The sequence below is a fragment of the Camelus ferus genome, chromosome 31 (assembly GCF_009834535.1).
Source record: "Camelus ferus isolate YT-003-E chromosome 31, BCGSAC_Cfer_1.0, whole genome shotgun sequence".
Classification (NCBI taxonomy): domain Eukaryota; kingdom Metazoa; phylum Chordata; class Mammalia; order Artiodactyla; family Camelidae; genus Camelus; species Camelus ferus.
Window position 1 is genome coordinate 11,792,038 of NC_045726.1, and position 21,243 is coordinate 11,813,280.

Here is a 21,243-nt window from a genome sequence, read left to right on the forward strand (position 1 = left end):
GTATGTGTTTATATATATACACACATACATATATTATTTAATGTTCCCTGTTTTCTTAGGTAAACGGTAATATATTTGTTTGCCATATTTGCTGCCATAACAAAATACCATGGACTGGGTGACAATTTATTTTCCCACAATTCTGGAGGCTGGAAGGCCAAGGTCAAGGTGCTGATGAGGCTGCTCTCCTCCAAGGCCTCGCTCCTTAGTATACAGATGGCTGCTCTGCTGCTGCCTCTTCACAGAGTCTTCTCTCTGTGTGCGCACCCAGTATCTTCCTTTGGGTCCAAATTCCCTCTTATAAGGACACCAAGCAGACTGGACTGGGGTTAGGAACCACCTCAGGGCCTCATTTTAACCCAATCACATCTGACAAGGCCCCATCTCCAAATTTAGTCACCTCCTGAGACACTGGGGATGGAGGCGTTCAGGGCTGCCGAATTCTGAGGGAACAAAGTGCATCTCATGACGGGTACTCCCTACATACATCAGTTTACAACTTGTCTTTTTCACTTAACAGCAAATATGTCCTGGCATTACTGCAGAGCAGTATTTGGAATGCTTCCTCACTAATTTCTCCAGCTACAGAGCACTCACTTTGTGAACACACCAGTTTATTCTACCAGCCTCATACTGACGGGCATTTGGCTTGTTCATCTCTCGCATTGGAGTGTTGCAATCAGTAACTTAGCACCTATGCCTTTTCATATTTTTGTCATTGGATCTTTGTGATAGATTCCTAGAAACGGGAGTGCTGAGTCAAAAGGTAAAGGAAAATATTTACTTGGCCTGATACCGCCAAACTGCCCTCACAGAGAGGCGCGCCAGAGTCTGCCAGAAACTGGACCTGTGTGTCTGTCTACTCAGCCTCGCCAGCAAGTGCGCCGTCAAATTTTGGGGTTTTGCTAATCAAAAATGGTAAGAAATGGTATCTTGATGCAATGTTAGTTCTGCAGTTCTCTGATTACGATGAGCAAGCCTGAACATTTTTCCGTATGTTGAAGGATCCTTCATTTCAATTTTGTGAACAAAAAAATCTCTTGGAGATCTTGATACGAATTGCAAACACTTTTTTCCATGTTTGTCCTTTGTCTTTAAAGTTTTCTTAGGGAATTTTTCTCCCCCGTGCATGCTCCACATTATTTGGGTCAAATAGAGTAGAATTTACCAATCTTTGACCTCACTGTTTTTGATTTTTCAGTCATATTTTGGAAACATTTTCCATTTCTAGGTTATAAAGGAATTCACATTTAGGAATTCTAATGCTACTTCCCGGGTAGCAATTTTATTTTCAAAATTTTCCAGCTTTACTGAGGCTATGATTGACAAATAAAAATTGTATTTATTTAGGTTTCACATGATTTAAGGTGCACAATACGATGATTTAATACATATACACATTATAAAATGATTATCACAGTCAAGTTAATAAACACATCCATCACCTCACAGTTACCAGTTACTATTTGTGTGTGTGTGCGCGGGGAGGGAGGCGCGGGGAGGGGGGGCACTTGAAATCTACTCTCTTAGCAAATTTCAAGTCTGCAGTACAGCGTAGATCGCTATTAACTCCTTGCCATGAACAATAAGATGTTGCTCACTTTAAACCTTCCTCTCTCCTGTTACTTTTGCTTCTTCTATCGGTTACCTTTGTTCTATGTCTTTTTGCCAACTTAAAAGAAAAAAATCATGAACCCCTAATTTGCAAGATGATAAACAGCCCCAGTACTCACTATGACCAGGCATTGTTCTAAGCGTTTTTACATGTATTCAGATTCATTTAATATTCACAGTAAACTTATAAAATAAGTGCCAACAGAGGACTCAAGAATCTCACCATTGTTTCACTGCTAGAAGTGGTCAAGCCAGGATTTAAGAGTTTTTCTGGCTCCCGAGCCTGAATTTGTTATAACTACCATATTGTTAGTGTTAATACCTTCGCCTTTCACCTCCTGCTACATTTAGACTGTTTGCACTATTAATGCTTTGTCCTTGGTTGAAAAGAGATAGCATTTACATTATTAAAACCGTGTGAACATTTTTCATTGCTCTGCCAAGGACAGAGCTCTTATTCCTCCCCTTTCCTCTGGCGCCCCCTGTAGGTGGTTCCCAACGCTATAAAATACACTCTCCTTACACTCCACTGAGGCTTAAAATCTCACTAAAGTTTGCTTCAAATTCACTCTGAACTCTTGCATACAGACTTTTCTTTGGCATAATAAAGAATTACCTTTCTTTTTCTTCCTATATGGCACAACTCCCATTTGCTCCATCATAGGTCTTTCGTTTCTCCCTCCAGAGACCCCGTCCCCAGAGCACCCTCCTCCTCCTGCTCAAATTTGGGCTGATTGCTCTTCTAGGCTGACTGAACAGTTCTAATCAGACTTCCCTTGCACTGCTCTCCTGCATTACTAGACCCACTGTGTCCTGAATTCTCAAGCTTGCTTCCTCATTCTGCTAGAGTATCTCCTCCAGGAATATTAAAAAAACACAAAAACCACCAAAAACTCAAAGTCTCTGAGTGTCTGAATGTCTTTCACGCTAATTGAACTTGGCTGCGTGCAGAATACTGGGCTGAAATTCAGTTTCTTTCAAAGCTTTAAATGTCCTGCTGAATTACCTTTCAGAGTCCAGACTGCTGTTAAACTGGGTACCCCTGATTCTTGCTTCCTGGTCGGAAAAGTCCACTTTCCTCATTACCCTTACTGCTCAATTTCACATCGACATCTCTTTTTTTCTTTGTCTTCGGCATTCAGGATGGCCTTTTGACTTGAAGACTCCTTTCTTCTGTTCTGAGAGCGCCTCTCCTTTAACTTTGATCATTTCTTCCATTCTATTTTCTCATTCTTTCTGAGATTCCCATGAAGTCTCACAAACTGGTCCATGCCTCCTGGTTCTGTCTGTCCCTCTTGCCCTGCCTCAACTTTATTCTCTAGTCCAACTACAAACTTTTATATGTTTTTGGAAACATTTCTATCTCTGCTCCTTTTTCACAGCATCCCCTTCTTACTTTTACCCAGACGACGTTTTCTGAAGCCTGAGTATTATCAGAATATTTACTTTCATAAAGCTTTCCTCTATTTCCTGAATAAGCTCTCCCTGGGGTCAGTTTTTCAGCTTATTAATAACATTGGTCTTCCACACTCTTGGTTCTGCTTGGTTGTCTGATGCTTACTTAAGAAGATTACTGGGTAAACTGCTCATCTGCTTTCCAGCTGAATCTCTTTCCTGTATGAAAATTCTACCAGGACTCTGGGAGGGGCAGCGCGGGGTGGAGTGGAGGATGTCAACCGCAGGCTTTGCTTTAGGGAAGAGCTGGCTGTCAAGGCTGCAGGACCCTCCTGACGCCAGAATTTGAACCTGGATGATGACACCTGTCCTGAGCTTCAGGGTGGGGTAATGACCGATGCAAGCTGTTTCATAGGTAGGACTTCAGTTAATCTGTTTTCCACTGCCACTTGTCACTGCCACCACCCATGGTCCCTGCTGACACTGGGCGTGGAGTCTCTCGGGATTCCCATGAGCAGGCTGGCTCTCAGCACCTCGCTGGCTCCCTCCTGGCACATTCTGGGCTGTAAATCTTCCATGTCTTTTGTCTGTCAACATGCCCCCGGTCTGCTTTGTCTTCCAGAAATTCATCGAGGGCTGAGTCGGTTGCTGGATGCCCCTCCTCACTGCATCCTCTCAGTGCTACTCTAAGCCTGCTCCCTCCATCACATCAGTTATGCTGATTCACTGGGGCCCTGGGAGGGGCTGGAGCAAAACTAAATGCTCAACCCTTCTTGAACTTTCTGGCTATTGATCTGATGTGAAGAAGCAGGTGAACCTTCCCTCCCTGTAACTGTGTTTTTAAAGCATGCAGGAACCTTATCTCTAACGCCACAATGTAAGACATGCATATTTTGAATGGATGTGTATTTTTTTCTCAGCGAGGGGATCCTTCAGACGAGTGTGTGACCTACAGAAAAGATGGAACCAGGAAAACATCCGGTTTCTCCTGGCGTTGCCAACTTGGGGATATCTGTGCACTGTTTAAACCAAGCCAGGTAATACTTTCTGGTTCGTGGAGCAGGAGAGAAACGGGCTGTTTAGGGCGGGTGTGTGTTGGGGTGGAATGGATGCGTTTAGTTTGGGAAATGTTGATTTTTGTGGTGCTTGCCGGCTGGTTTAAGACGTCTGGTAGGTAGCTGAACGTATGCTTACAGCTCGGAAAGATTCGGGAGTCGTCAACCATGCTGCGTATGAAGCCATACAGGAAGTAAGCCGTTTAGCAGGGCAAAGCGTAGAAGTCTGGGTGATGTAAACGTTTAGAAACGACTGGGAGAAAATAAACCTTTAACGGAGACCATACAGGAGTGCTCTCAGTTACGGTAAATGCTGTGGAGATGACCAGCAGGACCAAGAACTCAAAGGATGCACGGGAGTTTAGTCACTAAGTTGCTAAATGCCCTGGAAAAATAATTCAAGTGACGGGGCAAAGTGGTGGAGAATGAGGCCCGACTTCTAATAACATGTGAAACAATGACTCTGCAGCAGCCGTGGTGGATGGGAGGGGGGTAACGGTTGCACGAATCCAAGGCTGAAGCAGAATGAAAGGGATGAAGACCTGACGTCACGGACAGGAGTGCTGAAAACTGCTTTCGTGGCTCAGGATGAACAAGGAAACAGAGGACACTAAAGGACAGCTGAGAGTTTAAGAGTAAACACGGTACTCGTAGAGGTAATGAGTAAGGAAGGTGGTGTGAGAAGGCTGGAAGGACGGGAGGCTGGGGTCGGACAGTGCGACGTATAACCGTGTATTACTGAAAGTGGGAAGGCCTTAGGTGCCAACAAGCAGTAAGGTACGGCAGGGGAAGGGCCAGCTCACGGAAGCGGAGGCGCACCAGGACCCGTGTTAAGGCGCCAGACCCGCTATCCATACAGACGGTGACGCCATCGGAGCCGGCGCCGGCCGCGGAGCGCGGAGGACAGAGCTGGTTTCTAAATTCTTCCTTCAACACGGGGAAGTCGTCCAGGCAACCACTGGCAGTAGCAAAGTCAAGTAAGTGGCAGATGGCATACTCATCCCTAAGAAGTCAGAGGATTCCCTAATTGGGTGAGGCTAGGTTAGATTAAACACAAAAATCATTTAACGTGAGAGCTGATGATTCACTGCACTGCGTGCCCGAAACCCAAGGAAGAAAATGCAAAACCGGCCCTCGGGTAGTTACTAATTGCGTATACAATCTCTTATGGCCCTTTCTATGCTGTCATCAGATGATTTTAATGCTCTTGGTCCAGCGTTAACGGGGAGCAATTTTGTTTCCATGTTGTCCCGGCACCACTTCTACCCTTTATTGCACCTTTAAACGCACTCTCACCTGTTTCTTTTTAGGAGGCGCTCTGTCTGTGCGTTTGCTTTCTTGAGACTTCCTTCTATTAACTTTCTTTTCTTTCTGAGGCTGAGCTTCTGTATTAAGTAAGTTGCAAACAGTCTCTTCTGAAAAACTGATCAATTGCTATAAAGAAAATTTAAAGCAGGGATACCGTAAAACCGGGCAGGTACGTTTCATGTCTCTTGCACTTCCTCTCCCTCTCCTGCTGCTTCTACCGTTTTACATCCCATTTCCACTTAATTCACAAATTCCACTAGAAGTATCCTGACCAACTTATACTCAAATGGAAGAAATAGCAAGTAACAATTTCTGGTCAAACACAGACCCAGAAGCATATGCACTGTCCAATTATTTTATAGAAGTGAAAAACAACTTAAGAATTAGTTGTCTTGTTCATTCATCAAATATTTACTGAGCGTCTACAGTTCAGCAGCTAACTACTGATGAGTCATGGGGGGAAAACCATGAACTGTTAGGTCATTTGACTTCTGCGTTTATCATCTAACAAGATCAGCTAAAAACCCTATAACAGGTATTGCATGTTTATGCACTGCGATGCTATACAGACAAAAATCCAATTTCATCTAATTTAATAAAATAGCAAAAGACATGCATTCGATAGGAGTTATGCCCTTACTGAAAACAGTTGAACAGTTTTCTAAAAAGTTCTATTTATGCCATTTTCTAGCGCTGCTAATTACATGCTACCCTTCTGCACTTTTGTACTTCAGCAGAATTCATAAAACCACAAATCCCAAGTCAACTTTCTACACAGATTACCTTCCACATTAACACAAATTCTGAAAGCATCTTGTTTTATTGTATTTTTCTTCTAACAGAATTAACTGAAGTCAAATCAGGAAAACAGCATTACCCTGGGTTACATGCTAACTAGGGTATTAGTTCTCAATACATTGATTAAACCAAGATTTAAGCAGTAAATCATTTGATCGTGATAACAGAAAACAGAAAAAAAATCTACTGCAAGCTTTAAAAACGAATACATTGTGCCAGATACACTCACGCCGCTTCTGTTGGAGGTCCGCGTTTCTCTGCCCACTTTACGGGAGGTTATTTTCTTGAGGTTATTTGAAGAGGCAAAGGTATCAGTGCCTGACGAGCAAGAAACGGCAAAATCAGGGCAGCCAACAAAAAAGCTCTAAGAACTTTCATCTTCCTGACACTGGGTACTTGCTTGGAAACCAACTTTCGCCTTTAGTGTCTTACCATATCTAAACGTAAAGATTAATTACCGAGAGAAATACATTTTGACATTGGAAAAAAATTTAAACACATGAAAATAATTTCACGAAGTTCAGGATAATTTAAATTCGGTCACTTTTAATGGTGCAAATACAAGGCAGCATAACACGTGAAAGAGCGCCGGCTTGGCGGGGCGACAGGCTAGGCTTCCGAGTCCGCGCGAACTTAGCACGGGCATGTCTCGGATTCTGTGCTGATGAGCTTGGTCTGTGTCCTGAGCCAACACGGGATGCGGGGGACCCACTCGAGGATTTCGACCGAGGAGTGACGTGAGTAATAGTTCCCATCCTAAGGGCTCTGCCCGTGACATCTGCCAGCCAAGTTCTGATTTGTCAGGAAAGCACAGAGATCTCTGTTGCCTTGTCGTGATCATAAAAATAGCCGGAGCCCTTAGAAAGTACACGTGCCCGAAATGCCATGCTGACGTTGCCTCCACATATTTAAGAACGGCCCTTAGGATCCTTCCTGTTTCAGCTGTGCAGCCCGAGCAGGAGCTTACTGTTGATCCTGAAGTGTTGAGAGGGCAACTCCACTGTGTGCAGGGATTTGAAAAATGGGGCTGCCCATCTAAGGGAGTTATAGGTGAGACTTGGAATGGAAAGGGATGGATAAGAGACTTCTTGCTTTTCTATACTATTTGCTTTTTTTAAATCAAGTATGATTATAATAAAAATTAAAATTTTCAAATAAGGAGATTTTCATTTACGCACATCTTAAAAATGACGTTTATGACTGTAAGATAAATGGAAGCTACTACCTGCAAGAGCCTCAGAGACTGAAGGCTTACTGAGAGGACTCAGGACTGCAAACGATACCTGAAGAGGTTCTATATTTTCCTAAAGAAAGAAGAAAAGTAGAAATTAGGCACTCTTAAATTCAGTGGACATACAAATAATGTGCTCAAAAGAGAGTAAGGATTTGTTTTTGTAGGGGGAACTGTAATAGGCATAAAGATTGGGAAATCAATAAAAGATTAATCAAAAAAAGAAAAAAAACAAAGATATTAGATATAAAAATGTTTTATAATATTTACCAATCATCTTTAATGAAACCACGTTTACTAACTACAATCCACCAAAATACAAGCTTTTAGTGAAAGCGGCCATGATGTAACTAGTAAGTTAATAACTAGTAAGTAACTAGTAAGTTATTTTTTGGTTTATTTAAAATCCCATATCCTAACTCTTACAAATTTTAAAATCCATTGATAAATACAACCTAATACTACAGCATAATTCAGGTGACCTTCAAGGTAAATATTAAGTGAAGATATCAAATCTTTCCTTTCCTACAGTCATTATAATGTAGCTATTAATTTTTCATAGATAAAAATCTGTCAGGTTGAAGAAATTCTCTTTTATCACCAGTTTGCTCTGAGTTTTTATCAGAAATGAATGCTGGGTTTTGTCACATGCCTTTTCTATATCTACTGAGATGGTCATATGTTTTTTCTTAGTCTGTTAATATGGTGAAGTACAGATTATTTTTCAAATATTAAGTCAACTTTGCATCTCTGGGGTAAAATCTCACTTGGTCATAATTTATTTATTTATTTTTTACATATTGTTATGTTTATGAGGACACTGGACTAGTTTTCTTTTCTTATAATGTCTGATACAGTATCAGGTTAACATTGACATTAATTAATTGGGACGTGTTCCCAACTCAATTTGTTTGGAAGAACGTATGCAGAATTAGTATTATATCTTAAATATTTGGTAAAATTCATTAGTAAAATCTGAACGTGTGGCTTTCTTTGTGGGAACTTAAATTGCCTTAGTTGATACAGGACTAATGAGGTCATCCACTTCTTGAGATTGATGGTTTGTGCCTTTCAAGGAATGTAGCTTAAATTGTTGAATTTATTGGCATAACATAAAGTTGTTCATAATATTCTTTGACGATCCTTTTAATATCCGTTAGGATATTTAGTTATGTCACCTCCTTTATTCCTTCTATTGGTAGAGTGTCCTCTCTTTTGCCTCAACAGTCTGATTAGAAGTTCACTATTATTTCTTTAGCACAGTTTTTTGATTTCAATGATTTTTCTCTATGTTTTTCTGTTTCCTAGTTCATGGATTTCTACATTTACCTTTATTATTTCCCTTCTTATTAGTTTGCCTTTAATTTGCTTTTCTTTTTCTAGTTTCTTAAAGTGGAAGCTGAGATCATTAACTTTGAGACCTCTTTTATTTTTTAAATACAGGCTTTAACTTTTAAAAACTGCCCTCTAAGCACTGCTTTAGCTACATCCTACATGTTTTTGCTCTTTTGTAGTAGCTTAGGGTTTACAGCATACATCTTCAACTACAGCACTCTGTGCATAGCCTAAGAACCCCTCCCATCTTTTATGCCATGTTAATCTGGTCGTACCTTTTATTTACCTGGGTTATAAACCAAATAAAACACTGTTAACTGTTGCTTTGAACAATTATCATTTATGAAGACTAATTAAAAGAAGGCTGTTATATTTGCCCACATATTTAGCATTTTCAGGGCTCTTCATTCCTTTGTGTAGAAACAGATTTCCAATGGAACCATTTTCCTTTCGATTAAAGGTCTTCCTTTTTTAAAAAAAAGAAAAAAACCACTTCTAATGCTAACCTGCTATGGTAGTGAATTATTTCAGCTTCCGTATGTCTGAAAAAGCCTTCATTTCACCTTTATTTTGAAGGATGGTTTCACCGGATAGAGAATTCTAGGTTGACAGGTATTTTTGGTTTTTGTTCTCTAAATACTTACATACATTTTTAAAAGATGTCGCCGCACTGTCTTCCGGCGTGCAGTTTCCAGTGAGAAATCTGCTGCCTCTCTTGTATTTGCTTTTCTTTACATCATGTGTCTCTTTCTCTCTGGTCCTTTCAGGCTATTCATCACTGATTTTAAGCTTTGTGTACTCTCCTTCATGTTTCTTGCCCTGGGAACTTGTTGAACTTTAGGGTCAGTGGGCTTATAATTCTATCAAATTGGGACATTTTCAGCTATTATTTCTCAGATTCTTTTTTTTCCCCTTCCAATCTCTCCTCTCCTTTGGGAACTTTAATTACAAGCATGTTATACCACCTGAAGTTGTCCCAGCTCACAAACTATCCTCATTCTTGCTCAGTCTTTTTTTCTGCATTTCATTGAGAATAATTTGTATTGCTACATTTTTAGATTGAGTAATCTTTTCTCTTGCAGCCTCTAATACGCTATTAAACTCATCCAACATATTTTTATTCCTGGAAATTGTAATGTACAGAGTTTGATTTGGGCCTTTTCTTTAATCTCCCATGTTCTAATAAACAAGTTCAATCTTTTCTCACATTCTTGAACATATCAAATATAGTTAAAATAACTCTTTCAATGTCTTTGTCTACAAATTCTACCATGTATCATTTTTGGGTCTATTTCTGTTGATTCATTTTTCTCATTATGGGGCATCTTTTCCTCTACAACTATTACTTTTTAATTGAATGCCAGACATTTTATATTTAATGCTTCTTGGTTCCGGATAGTTTTTTTTTCTTTCTTTTTTTTTTGGTTGTGGGAGGGGAATCAACCATTTTACTGAGGGGCTCCAAGGGAGGGCTGAGGGCTGGGAGGACAAGGAGACCTGATGCCTTTGGCCTGGCTGAGATCTCCCCTGCTTCACAGTCACCGAAAGCAGTTGTGCTATTTTTGAGGTTCATTATGCAATCTGGATTATGCATTATGCAATACATTACTCGGATACAAGTTGGATCTTTTCAAGGGTTACTTTTAACCTTTACTGGGCTTTTAATTCTGCTCTAGTAATGAGGCAAGACTGAGTATCTGACACCCTCTGAATTACCACTCCTGCCCGTGTGAGCTCTAGGCACTTCCCTCTGCTGCCCCTGGGCAGCTCTTCCCTGGCCTCGGGCAGCTCGCTCACGAGCACGGGTTGGGGAGCACTCAGCTGGAGACTCACGTGGGACCCTTTGTAGGTCTCCAGAGCACTCTCTGTACAGCTCTCTCCTCTCTGGTACATGACCCTGTCAACTCCAGCCTCCTTCCCTTTCCCAGATCCCAACTCCATCTTCTCAACTCATGGAGACTGCCAGATAAGCTGGGGCTCTCCTAGAGCTCAGCTCATTTGTTACCCGCTGTCCTGTGCTTCTCAGTGTTCAATGTCTGTGAACCACCGTTTCATGTATTTTTCTCTGGCTTTTTAGTTGTTTCTCACGGGAATATAAATTCGGTCCCCCTTACTCTATCTTGGCTGAAAGCAGAATCTCCTTATTTCAAAGAACAGCAGCAAGGGAGAGAATGAAAGATGGTTCCCAACATAAAAATGGGTAAGTAAAATTAACAGGCAATTCTTAAGAGAAGAAATTCAAATAGACTATAAAAATGTGAAAATCTTCAAACCTCACTAACAAACTAAAAATTTTCAAGTTATCTTTTTGTCCTATGAAGCTATTAAAAAAAAAAGCATGGTTAATACCCAGGGTTTACAAAGGTATAATAAAATAAAACCATTTATAGTATTGTGAGTCCAAATTAGTACATACTTTCTGAATGGTAATTTAGCAATATGTATAAAAAAGTTCAAAAATGTTCCTATACCTTAATCTAGTAATTCTACCTGTAGAATTATATATATTTTATATTTATATTTATAATATATCAATTCTAAGATTGTTGCTTTCACATTTTAACACCACTGAAATCTTACATTTTACAATTCATGATGTGTGTCATAGTTTAACTTCCAGCATTTTTTCGTAGTGATACATAAAACAATGTACATCTTAAAATCCACAGCAGTTAGGGTCCACAAAATATGCTGTGTACAAGGAGTCATGGGAGTACTGTTTTTAATAGGGGAAAACTGGTAATAATCTACCTAGAAAATGCATTAATTTATACCATGATGCAGCACTCAGTCCATTTCATGATTTCAAAGCACAGCTACTGCTCATGAAAATAGGTGAAGTCTGATGAAAATAAAAACATGTTTGCTCCACATTTTTCACACTTACAAGATTCTCTCCCTTGTCATCAAAATCTGGCTGAGATAACCGCTCAGGAACCGGTGACTGCTCAACTGGCAGGGGACTGAGGCTACTTAAATCCTTTTTACGAACGGGTGTTTCTCCTTTACGCAATGGAGTGTTTGCTGGCAAAGATTCATCGAACACTTCAGGGCTCAGGTCCTCTCCAAAAGTCACTCTCTTCCTCTTCCTCACATTTAGAAAGGCTGGTGCTTTAGAATTTTCTTTACCTTCTATAGATAATAAATGGGAATACATTTAAAAATTAAGCTACATTTCTTATCTAAAAGGCATACCCTAGACTCTTTAACCATGATTAGACTCAGCTATTCTTTTGTAACATATAACATAGTTTGTAGAGGAAAAAAGTTCAAAATGGAAAAGATAAGCAATATTTCTAATTAAAATATGGTAATAGATTTTAAAGTAAATTTTGCATGCTTAGCTTAGAAGACTACAAAATTGGAATGTCAATTTCCTTTGCAAGTTTCCCCAGTAAGCAGAAATAGAGAGATGGGCTGGGTAGAACCAACTATGAGACACTCTACAGAGATTCCATCCCTCCCAACTATTCTTCATCCCCCTCAGGCATTAGCAGATCACTGAAAATACCATATATTATACCAGAATATTTTTTATAGCAAGAAAATGATACCCTCAGACTTCAGAATAAATCTGAATTTCTTACCCGCTTTTCGCTCTTTGCAACAGTTCACAAGAGTTGAGATTAAGCTTGGCTGTGTCCTACTATCACAGAGGCTGTCATGGTGTTCCTACACAAAATAAACTTCGATGAATAATTTTACATATATACACACATACACACAGTCACTAAGAACGGCAACTGTGAATTGTTTTCGGCCAAGGGTCGATACTACGGAGAGTGCTGCAGGTTACCTTTCCTAATTGTTTTGACTTAAAACACCATATTAGCCACAAAGAAAAACTGGGTTCCCTACTACTTTAGTAAATAGTGTTTTAGGCCAAAATTAAAGAGCAGAAATCCATAATGTGGGCTCAGCACATTCCCCCATTTTTGACCTAGCAAATGAAGTTAAGAAAAAAGGAGTGGGTGGAATTATATTGTACTATGGATGGCGCAAGATGAGGCAGACCACATAAATGGTCTAAAGTATAAGATTTCCACTGAAACAAGAAAAAACGAAATATGTAAATGGTGTAATGGGGTGTTTTGTCTTTGAAACATGGGAACCACACCTCTTATAAACCTCTTATAATGTATCACTCTCCTGTCTATGATACCACGATCCTGAGTTAGGAACCAGGAAAGAAGGTAGTATTTGTCCCTCTGTGCTTCTTCAAAAGAAGATTACAGAGAAGGCAAGCTGGGGAGGAAAGGACAGTGTGCACCTGAACAACGGAGGGGCAAGTCCAGACACAGGGCCACCGGGGCAAAGCAGGAGAGCCGGGGCTGGAGGTGGATGAGTCACCCTCAAATCCTCATCTGCGCTTCCTGTCTCATCCTGAGCCCTGACCAGTCCTTGCTCTCTAGAGCTGTTCATTTCCTCCAGCACACCCGTCCCAAGAGCAGTGCCTTGTCTAAAAACCAGTCCTGCCCCAAACAAACCTCCTTCATCAACCGTCTCCCAAGTCAGTTTTTCTGACCCAGTAAAAGCCCTCATTAGTACCTAAGTGAACTTAGAAAACAAAGTTCACATTAGCTTTTAGATTTATTTTTAATTCAAACAACCATGAAAGTTGTATCAAACAACCCAAACTGTAAACACCTACAAATCTGAGGCAGCTTAGCAAGATCAGCAGTTGTGAATGTCTGGATTTGATTTTAGTGGCAGGATGTGATGTTTTTGCTGTCATGAATATTGTTAATCAGTAAGAGTTATATGGGTCCTTTAGATGCTAAGTCTAAGATAAAACACATAGAAGATAGAAATGAGCAGTGCTGTAGACAAACTCAAATTAGCTCTTTAACCAGAAAAATTGTTAAAACATTTAAAACTAACAACCGACCATATGTCCATGTAGACAGAAGGCAGTCTAGTTCATTTTGGCTTTAGAGACAGATTTGTAGGTATAGTTGCATATTAAAGTACAAAAAAACCCCCTGTATTTCTCATTTGCCAGGCACTGGTGCTAAATTGCACATTACTGTCCCACTTAATGCTCAAATTACCCTGAAAGGAAGTTACTAATATTGCCCTTTTATAGATAAGGAAACCAGGGTAGACCAAGGTTAGACAATTGGCCCAGTTCTTAAATTTCAGGCACTTTGACTCCAGAGTCGTCCCCTCTCAGCCTCAGTGTTCACAGCCGGTTATGGATTTTAACATCAGATTTGTCTGTGTTCATTTAACCTCAAGCCTCAGTTTATGTAAATGGGGCTGTTAGCGTTCCTGGATACTGCTGCTGCTCGCACATCATATACCAGCACTGCCCGTACGGAGCACTCAGTAATCGCCAGCCGGTTTCCAGCAACCTACTCGCGCCCCATACCAGCTCGGCTCAGAGAAAGACGCATGCCCAAAAAAGGTACCTCATGTTTTGTCACGTTTGTGTTTAATTTGTAAATTAAACACATAAATAAAGCTGTGCTATTATGCAGAATGTAAGTCTATAGAGATTTTATACATAGTGATTTGTTTGAACATATTTATGTACTACAGTTATAAACAGTTAAAATTTTTAGGCAGGGAGGGTATAGCTCAGTGGTAGAGTGTGTGCTTCGCGTGCAAGAGGTCCTGGGTTCAATCCCCAGTTACCTCCAGTTAAAAAAGTAAACAAAAAGAAACCTAATTACCTTCCCTCCACAAAGAAAGACAATGTAAAATTAATTAATTAAAAAAAATTTTAAAGGTATCTCAAAGGCCAAATATTTTGGGTGGAAGTAAGTAGCACGCACACATTAGTAACTACGAAACTGCTGTACACGAGGAACTGACACGGTGCAATTGACGGTACTTCAATCAAAAAAAAAACTATGAAACTCATAAAATACAGCCTACCTATACTAATTCTACATACTACATTCCATACTGAGTTTAGGAGGGAAAAAAGAGCAAAAGGAAACTCTGCCCAGTGCTACTATAGGAGAGAGAGAAGAGGGAAAAGTGGGGTAAGATATTTCCTGTCACACAGCGTGACACACAGCATTTCAGAGGTACTTCTTTGAACCAAAATGAGTTTTTATTCAATTCGCTTTAGGAAATGAAGCTCTACACTCACCTGCAGGCTTTCTAGACGCAGCTTAGCCGAGGGTTTCTTCAGCACAGAACGAAGTACAAAGGTCGCAGAGGATGGACTATCCCTCGGACACAGGGGAGCAGCCAGTGGCCTGGCTCCCGGGGCTGGGTCTGTGCTCATTTCTGTAGACTTGTCACCTGAAATGGCATCACTCGGTCCTTTGCTCTCTGCACAGCCAGCCACCTGCATTCCTTCAACACAGTGTTGTAAACGTGAGTGGAGGTCATCTGATCAGTCTGTTCCGCACCAAAAGTATTACGTGCTTGCAAAGAGAATCACTATTCAGAAATTCAACCCTAATACACCCTGCTTGGGGAGGAACGTCTGGGATTTCACTTATAAGTGTAAAAAGGAGACAGATGTGGCAATGAATCACAGCTTTTATTTCAAACCTAACTACCAAGGGTAACAGTAAGGAGTTTGGGCTCACGGGAATCTAAGACGGCGTCCGTGGGTCAGCTGTTGACTGTTAGCCTGCCTCCACTCACGACACCTATGACTCACACCATAATGCTAAGCAGAGCTGGACAGCCAATAATGACCAGTTTTACTGCTGGAGTCAGAGGTATTTTCAGCATGCGAGGGTGGTGGGAGGGACGGGACGGGATGCCGAGGAGAAAGATGATCAAACCAAAAAATTCACATACTGCATGTGCCCCCAAACAAGGCCAGCCTCCTCCCTGCAAATTCTTCTCACGAAAGACCCATTGCCTTATGACCGACATGTAACAAACATGTATTAGGCAATTTCAGAGATACAGTGGTAAACACAAGGGACAAGGCGCCCATGTCTCCAGAGGACAAGCAGACAACATAAAGTATAGTAGGTGGGAGGCACAGGAGGAAGAAGGCAGCAGACAGCTGTGCCGGTAACAGGGCAGCAGGAGGGACCCTGCGGTGGGACTATGATAGATGCTAACTCTGCTGTGCTTACAGCAGGCCACACTGGGGTGAAAGCACACGGAGCTAAACGTACACACGACGTGTGTGTGCAAAACTGGTGAACTCTGAAACCACAGGCCCGTGGATTGTATCAGTGTCGATCTCCTGGTTGTGCCAGGCATTTCAGCTTAAAAGGTACCACCACTGGGGAAACCGGGGGGAGGGTGCAGAAATCGCTTCATATTATTTCTAGCACTGCCTGTGAATCTACAGTCATCTCAAAATAAAAAGTTAAAGAAATATGTATGTAACAGCAAGTAGTAAAGCATGCCGGGAAGGAAGATAATGCAGAGATGGGGGGTGGGGGGTGATGTGGGGAGGTGGTGTTCGAGGACAGCTTCCCCAGCAGGCATCTGAATAAAGCGAGGAAGCGAGCCCCGCCCACGTGCAGGGAAGAACATCAGGGGCTCGGGGCCAAGTGCAAAGACTGGAGGTGGGAGACCTGGCGCGTGAAGGGTTGGGCAGGGCCAGTGTGACTGGAACAGAGTGAGGGCAGAAGAAGGCAGCTAAGCATGAGCTCGGAGACAACACTAAGGACTAGGTCAGGGGAGGCCCGTAGGAATGGGACAGACTGGATACTGTCTTAAGTATGCAGGAGGCTGATGAGAGATTTTAAGTAGGGGAATGACAATGATGACTCGCTTTTTTTTTTTTTTTAACTGTTTTTAAGAGTAACAGGTCTTATAGGCACGAATATTTAGAGGACTTTTTTCCTCCCAGTTTTATTGAGATACAGTTGACATCCAGCACTGTATGTTTAAGGTGCACAGCATAATGATTTGACTTACAAGCATCATGAAATGATTATCACAGTAGGTTTAGTGAACGCCCATTACCCCACACAGGTACATTAAACAGAAAATTTTTTTTTCCCTTGTGGTGAGAACTCTTAGGATTTGCTCTCTTAACTTTCACATATAACATCCAGCAGTGTTATTTATATTTATCATGTTGTATATTACATCCCTAGTACTTATTTATCTTGTAACTGCAAGTTTGTACCTTTTGACCACCTTTATCCAATTCCCCCTTCTCTCCACTCCCTGCCTCCGATGACTCTCCACCCTCTGCCTCTGATGATTGCAAATCTGACCTCTTTTTCTGAGTGTGTTTGTTTTTGAAGTATAATTGGTCTACAGCATTATGTTGGTTCTCAGTACACAACATAGCGATCTGATATTTCTATACCTTTCAAACTGAACACCACCGTAAGTTATCTGTCATCATACAAAGATATTCCATAATTATTGACTGTTCTCCACACTGTACATTTCTGACCTGTGATTCATTTATTTTGTAACTTTAAGTTTGTTATCTCTTAATCTCCCTCACCCACTTCTTTCCTCTGCTCACCTCCCTCCCTTCTGGCAACCTATTTGTCTTCTGTCTCCATTACTGTTTCTGTTTCATTATGTTTGTTCATTTTGTTTCGTTTTTCAGATTCCACATATAAGTAAAATCATGCAGTATTTAAAAAGGAGCAACCTGGCCACTGTGTAGAAGACTCTAAGAAAGGGGTGAGAAAAAGGGTGGAAGCAGGGAAGTCACTTAAGAGGATCTGCAGAATAATCCACCCAAGAGAAGACAGGAGCCAGGATCCCAGGGAAGCAGACAGAAGGGAGAAGTTAGGGATTTGACACAATTTAAAGACAAGGCCAAAAGCAAGTGTTGATGGGATCGGAAGTTTAACTTGAAAAAGAAAGGTGTCGGGCTAACGCCCATGTTTTTGGCACAAGCAAGTGGTGAGTGGTCAGACTGTTGCACTGAGGTGAAGAAAACATGAGCAGACTGGGGGAGGAAGCATCAGCAAGACCTGCGTGAGCATGTCAAGTCTGAGACACTTATTAGACACCCATGTGGAGACCAGGAAAGGCAGTTGGGCACTTAAGTTTCGAGTTCAGCAAAGAGGCCAAGGACAGACACTTGAAACTTAACGTCAACAGCACACAGATGGTACTTAATGTGAGAACACCTGCAATCACGTAGGAAGGGAAAAGTCCAAACACTGAACCCGGGGCATTGAACATTTCAAGGTCAAAATACACAAAGAAGAAATGGTCTGTGACACAGGTATAAGTAAGGGAGATACCAGAGGGAAACTTAGATCTTCAGCAAGGAATGAAAAGCACCAGAAATGGTATCTAGCTGGGTAACTTATAAAAGACTATTTCCAATACACGTGTTATTTCCCAAGACACATGGTTGTTTAAAGGAAAAAAAAAAAAAAAATCTTATCTTGTGGGGATTAAAATGAATACAAATATAGTGTGGGTGACATCTATAGTGTAAAGGACCATAAAAGACATGGGTGGGAGGAGAGGAAACAGATCTATAGTTTGTAAAGTCTCTATATTTCACATGCAGTTGTGCACTACTAACTCTAAGAAGGCTGTGAAAATCTAAGGATGTATATCCCAGTCCCTAGAGTAACCATTAAAAAATAATAATAATAAGATGCAATGAGGTATAGCTTAAAAGTCAATGGATGAATGGATTTTTTAAAAGAAAATTTCAAATAAACCCAAAAAAGAAAAGAGTAGGGAAACAGAAGAACAAAAATCAGAGAGAACAGAAAATGTATGGAAAAAACAGCAGATTGAAATTTATTTATATATTTAAACCATATCAATAATTTGGACTTAAAAGGGTTATGCACCAAATACTCCCATTAAAAGGCTGAGATTCTCAAAAGTGATTAAAAAAAAAAAAAGCAAGACCCAACTACACATCTCCCAGAGTGGTACTTAAAGATAAAGACACAGGCAAGTGGAAAGTAAAACTGAGACCTCGCTGGTGCCTTTCACTCAATACCAGCGTACTGATTTGGGGAATGTTTTGGATGCTGGTCCTTTTCACACACTTAAAAACAAAAACAAACAAACAAAAAAAATCACAGTGTAGTGTCTTCCCTAACAAAATACACTTGTTAAATGTTCAGAGACCCTGTGCTTCACAATAGATTCTCAGCTCGGAAATATTTCACTAATTCTTATTGACAGCAGTTTAAAAAAGAAAATGTCATCTCTCACATAATATGAATTCTGAAACATTTCCACTACACCATCAGCTCCTAAAATGTAAGGAATTACTTTTGTTTTCCCAAATTTTAGTATGTAGGTAAACCAACCATGAACATCTACTAAACAAATGTTTCAATGGCGGGATTGGCAAGTGTACTAAGGAAAAATTAAATACTTACCACTTGAAGCCTCTGTGAGCTCTGAACGTGGAGCAGACTCTTCAACTATGCATCCAGACTCAGAAGATTTCTAGGGGAACAAGAGTAAAGATGTATATTTTACTACTTTATAACATTACTGATACCTTTATAAAGACTTGAGTAAAGCATTACAGATTATCTGTAAATCTGATGTTAAACCAATCAATCCATCACCTTCATGACCCAGTGGTTACAAAAGTATACAAGAATCTAACTATAACCAGCATTCATTCTAATTGCATCCTACCCAACTATTTTCAGTTTCCTAGGAAATGTTTACGAGATGTATTTTTGCTGCCTTATTGTTTGAAGTCCAGAAAACTATGCTGACTGCTTTCTTTAAAAAGAAAATTCTCAAAATAACTAAAAATATTATATAATTATTAATCAAACAAGAAAAGTTATCAATAGCTAGAAAAAGAAAACCATTCATGGCCAGGACAGAAAACACACTCGTATTAATGTGGAAACCATTTCTAAATCACGGCTTATATCCAAAAAGGAACCAAAGTTATGATAAGAAACATTACTGGTTTTGTCAGATGATGATTTCATGTTAACTAGAATAAAGCAGAGGGATCAGAGATTATAAGCGAGCGTCTGAGACACACTGACCTTCAGCAGTCTTATTTAATTCCTGTTGGTTCTCGTCTTTTGATGATGTTGACAGGCTCTAGGTAGTTATAAGCAACAAAAAAATCCCTACCATTACTTGAAAGAAGTGAGCAGAGCAAAGAAATTGCTAAACTGCACCTGGTTTCCAAGCCAGTATTAAGCCAGGGAGGGGCAGCGAGGCAGAAGTGCGAGACCCCCGGGGCCGAGGAGTACAGCCCAAGTATCACCGTCACCTGATCTACCAGTCCTGTGTAAGTAAGATCGATGCTCATGTGCCTGCCTCCATGGCAGACAAAACACTGGTCAAAGGCAGGACTGGGACTTTCACACAGTTGTACCATCAGTACCTAAGACCACAGGGCTTCATCTTTTCATTAACTCTTTTTCATATCAAAGGCAACAGATTCATCAAAACTGTCTCTAATAACCAATAAGCCAAACAACCACAAAAAAACTTAAAAAGGAGGAAATACACACATGCGCACACATGCAATTGACAACCCAGCTACAACACAGCAATACAGTGTCTGTAAGTACCATAGTTACCAAAGGGCCTTGACAGCCCCAAAACTGGCTAGCCAGAGAACCCAAGCTTTATTCCCTGTGTTTCCCGTAAGTGAATTACCTCAGAGGGATCTGCTGAAGCTTTAATGGCGCACATCCTGTCTGCACTGGGAAAAGCAGCGGGACTGAGTATCCGGAGATGAGCTGCGTCAGTCACATTTCCATCCGAGTTGCTCGGAGCAGGCTATTCTCCGACGCTTGGATGATAACTTTGCGGGGAACTCAGACTGTTGACATTCACCAAGACTTTCCTTTTTGGCTATGTACATAAAACAGAAACAACGCAACACAGGCATAAATATTTTCTTTTACAGTATCATTTAAAAATTGTGTTCATCGTAATAATTTTAGTAAAATGTAATGCTTGAGCCTAACTACCTTATCAATGGAAAGGAAAATCTAGTAGTGCATTTTTTTAATCCAAAAAAGGAAATCTAACTGAAAGGTAAGAGAACATGACTGCTAAAAAGATAACAAAAATTTAATTATGGAAATTAACTTTCTTCAGACTTTAAAATGTACAAAGACACCCCAAAATAACATTTGCACTTCTGATACAGTATCTCATTCTATTTTAAAATTCAGAATGAAACCGTTTCTTTGGAATATTTTAAAAGATGTGTTTATGTTCTAATACTGGTTCTGCTTTGACTGTGTATGATTTTATGAAAAATAGAGCCACAATGTGCCTCAGTTCTTCCCAGCTGAAAAAAGGGAAATTAATTGTCTGCAGAACTATACTAATCATGGAAATAAAACATTTAAAAGCTCAGGTAAAAACTGAAAAATATCTTAAGTTACAAATTACAAATGACTGCATTGGAGCAGGTCATGTACTGCCGCGATAGATAAATTGGATTCATCTTGAGTAACAGTGTCCTGCACACAAGGGGGTGCTGACATGTACCTGAAGATGGTTCAGGAAACCAAAGAAAATCACGTGGAACCTGAGGGTTATGATGACAGTAAGGCCACGATTTCTGTCTAGTTCTGGTGTTTGAAATGCTTTGCAATTGGGAAAGGGAAAAGGACAGAAAACTCACCAAAT

General features: G+C 40.5%; 1 protein-coding gene and 1 non-coding gene across 2 annotated transcripts in view; one reads left to right on the plus strand and one right to left on the minus strand.

Annotated features, from left to right (window-relative positions):
• Positions 1-21,243, minus strand: part of CDCA2 (cell division cycle associated 2) — a 47,761-nt gene that overhangs the window by 12,410 nt on the left and 14,108 nt on the right. Inside the window, 9 exon segments of the mRNA XM_032471060.1 lie at positions 5,361-5,498; positions 6,400-6,488; positions 7,396-7,474; positions 11,624-11,868; positions 12,324-12,408; positions 14,837-15,045; positions 18,996-19,065; positions 20,257-20,376; positions 20,378-20,454. Of these exon segments, the coding sequence (XP_032326951.1) occupies positions 5,361-5,498; positions 6,400-6,488; positions 7,396-7,474; positions 11,624-11,868; positions 12,324-12,408; positions 14,837-15,045; positions 18,996-19,065; positions 20,257-20,376; positions 20,378-20,454 (1,112 nt within the window).
• TRNAA-CGC lies at positions 14,306-14,377 on the plus strand. Its single transcript has one exon. It is a non-coding gene; the product is annotated as a tRNA-Ala (tRNA).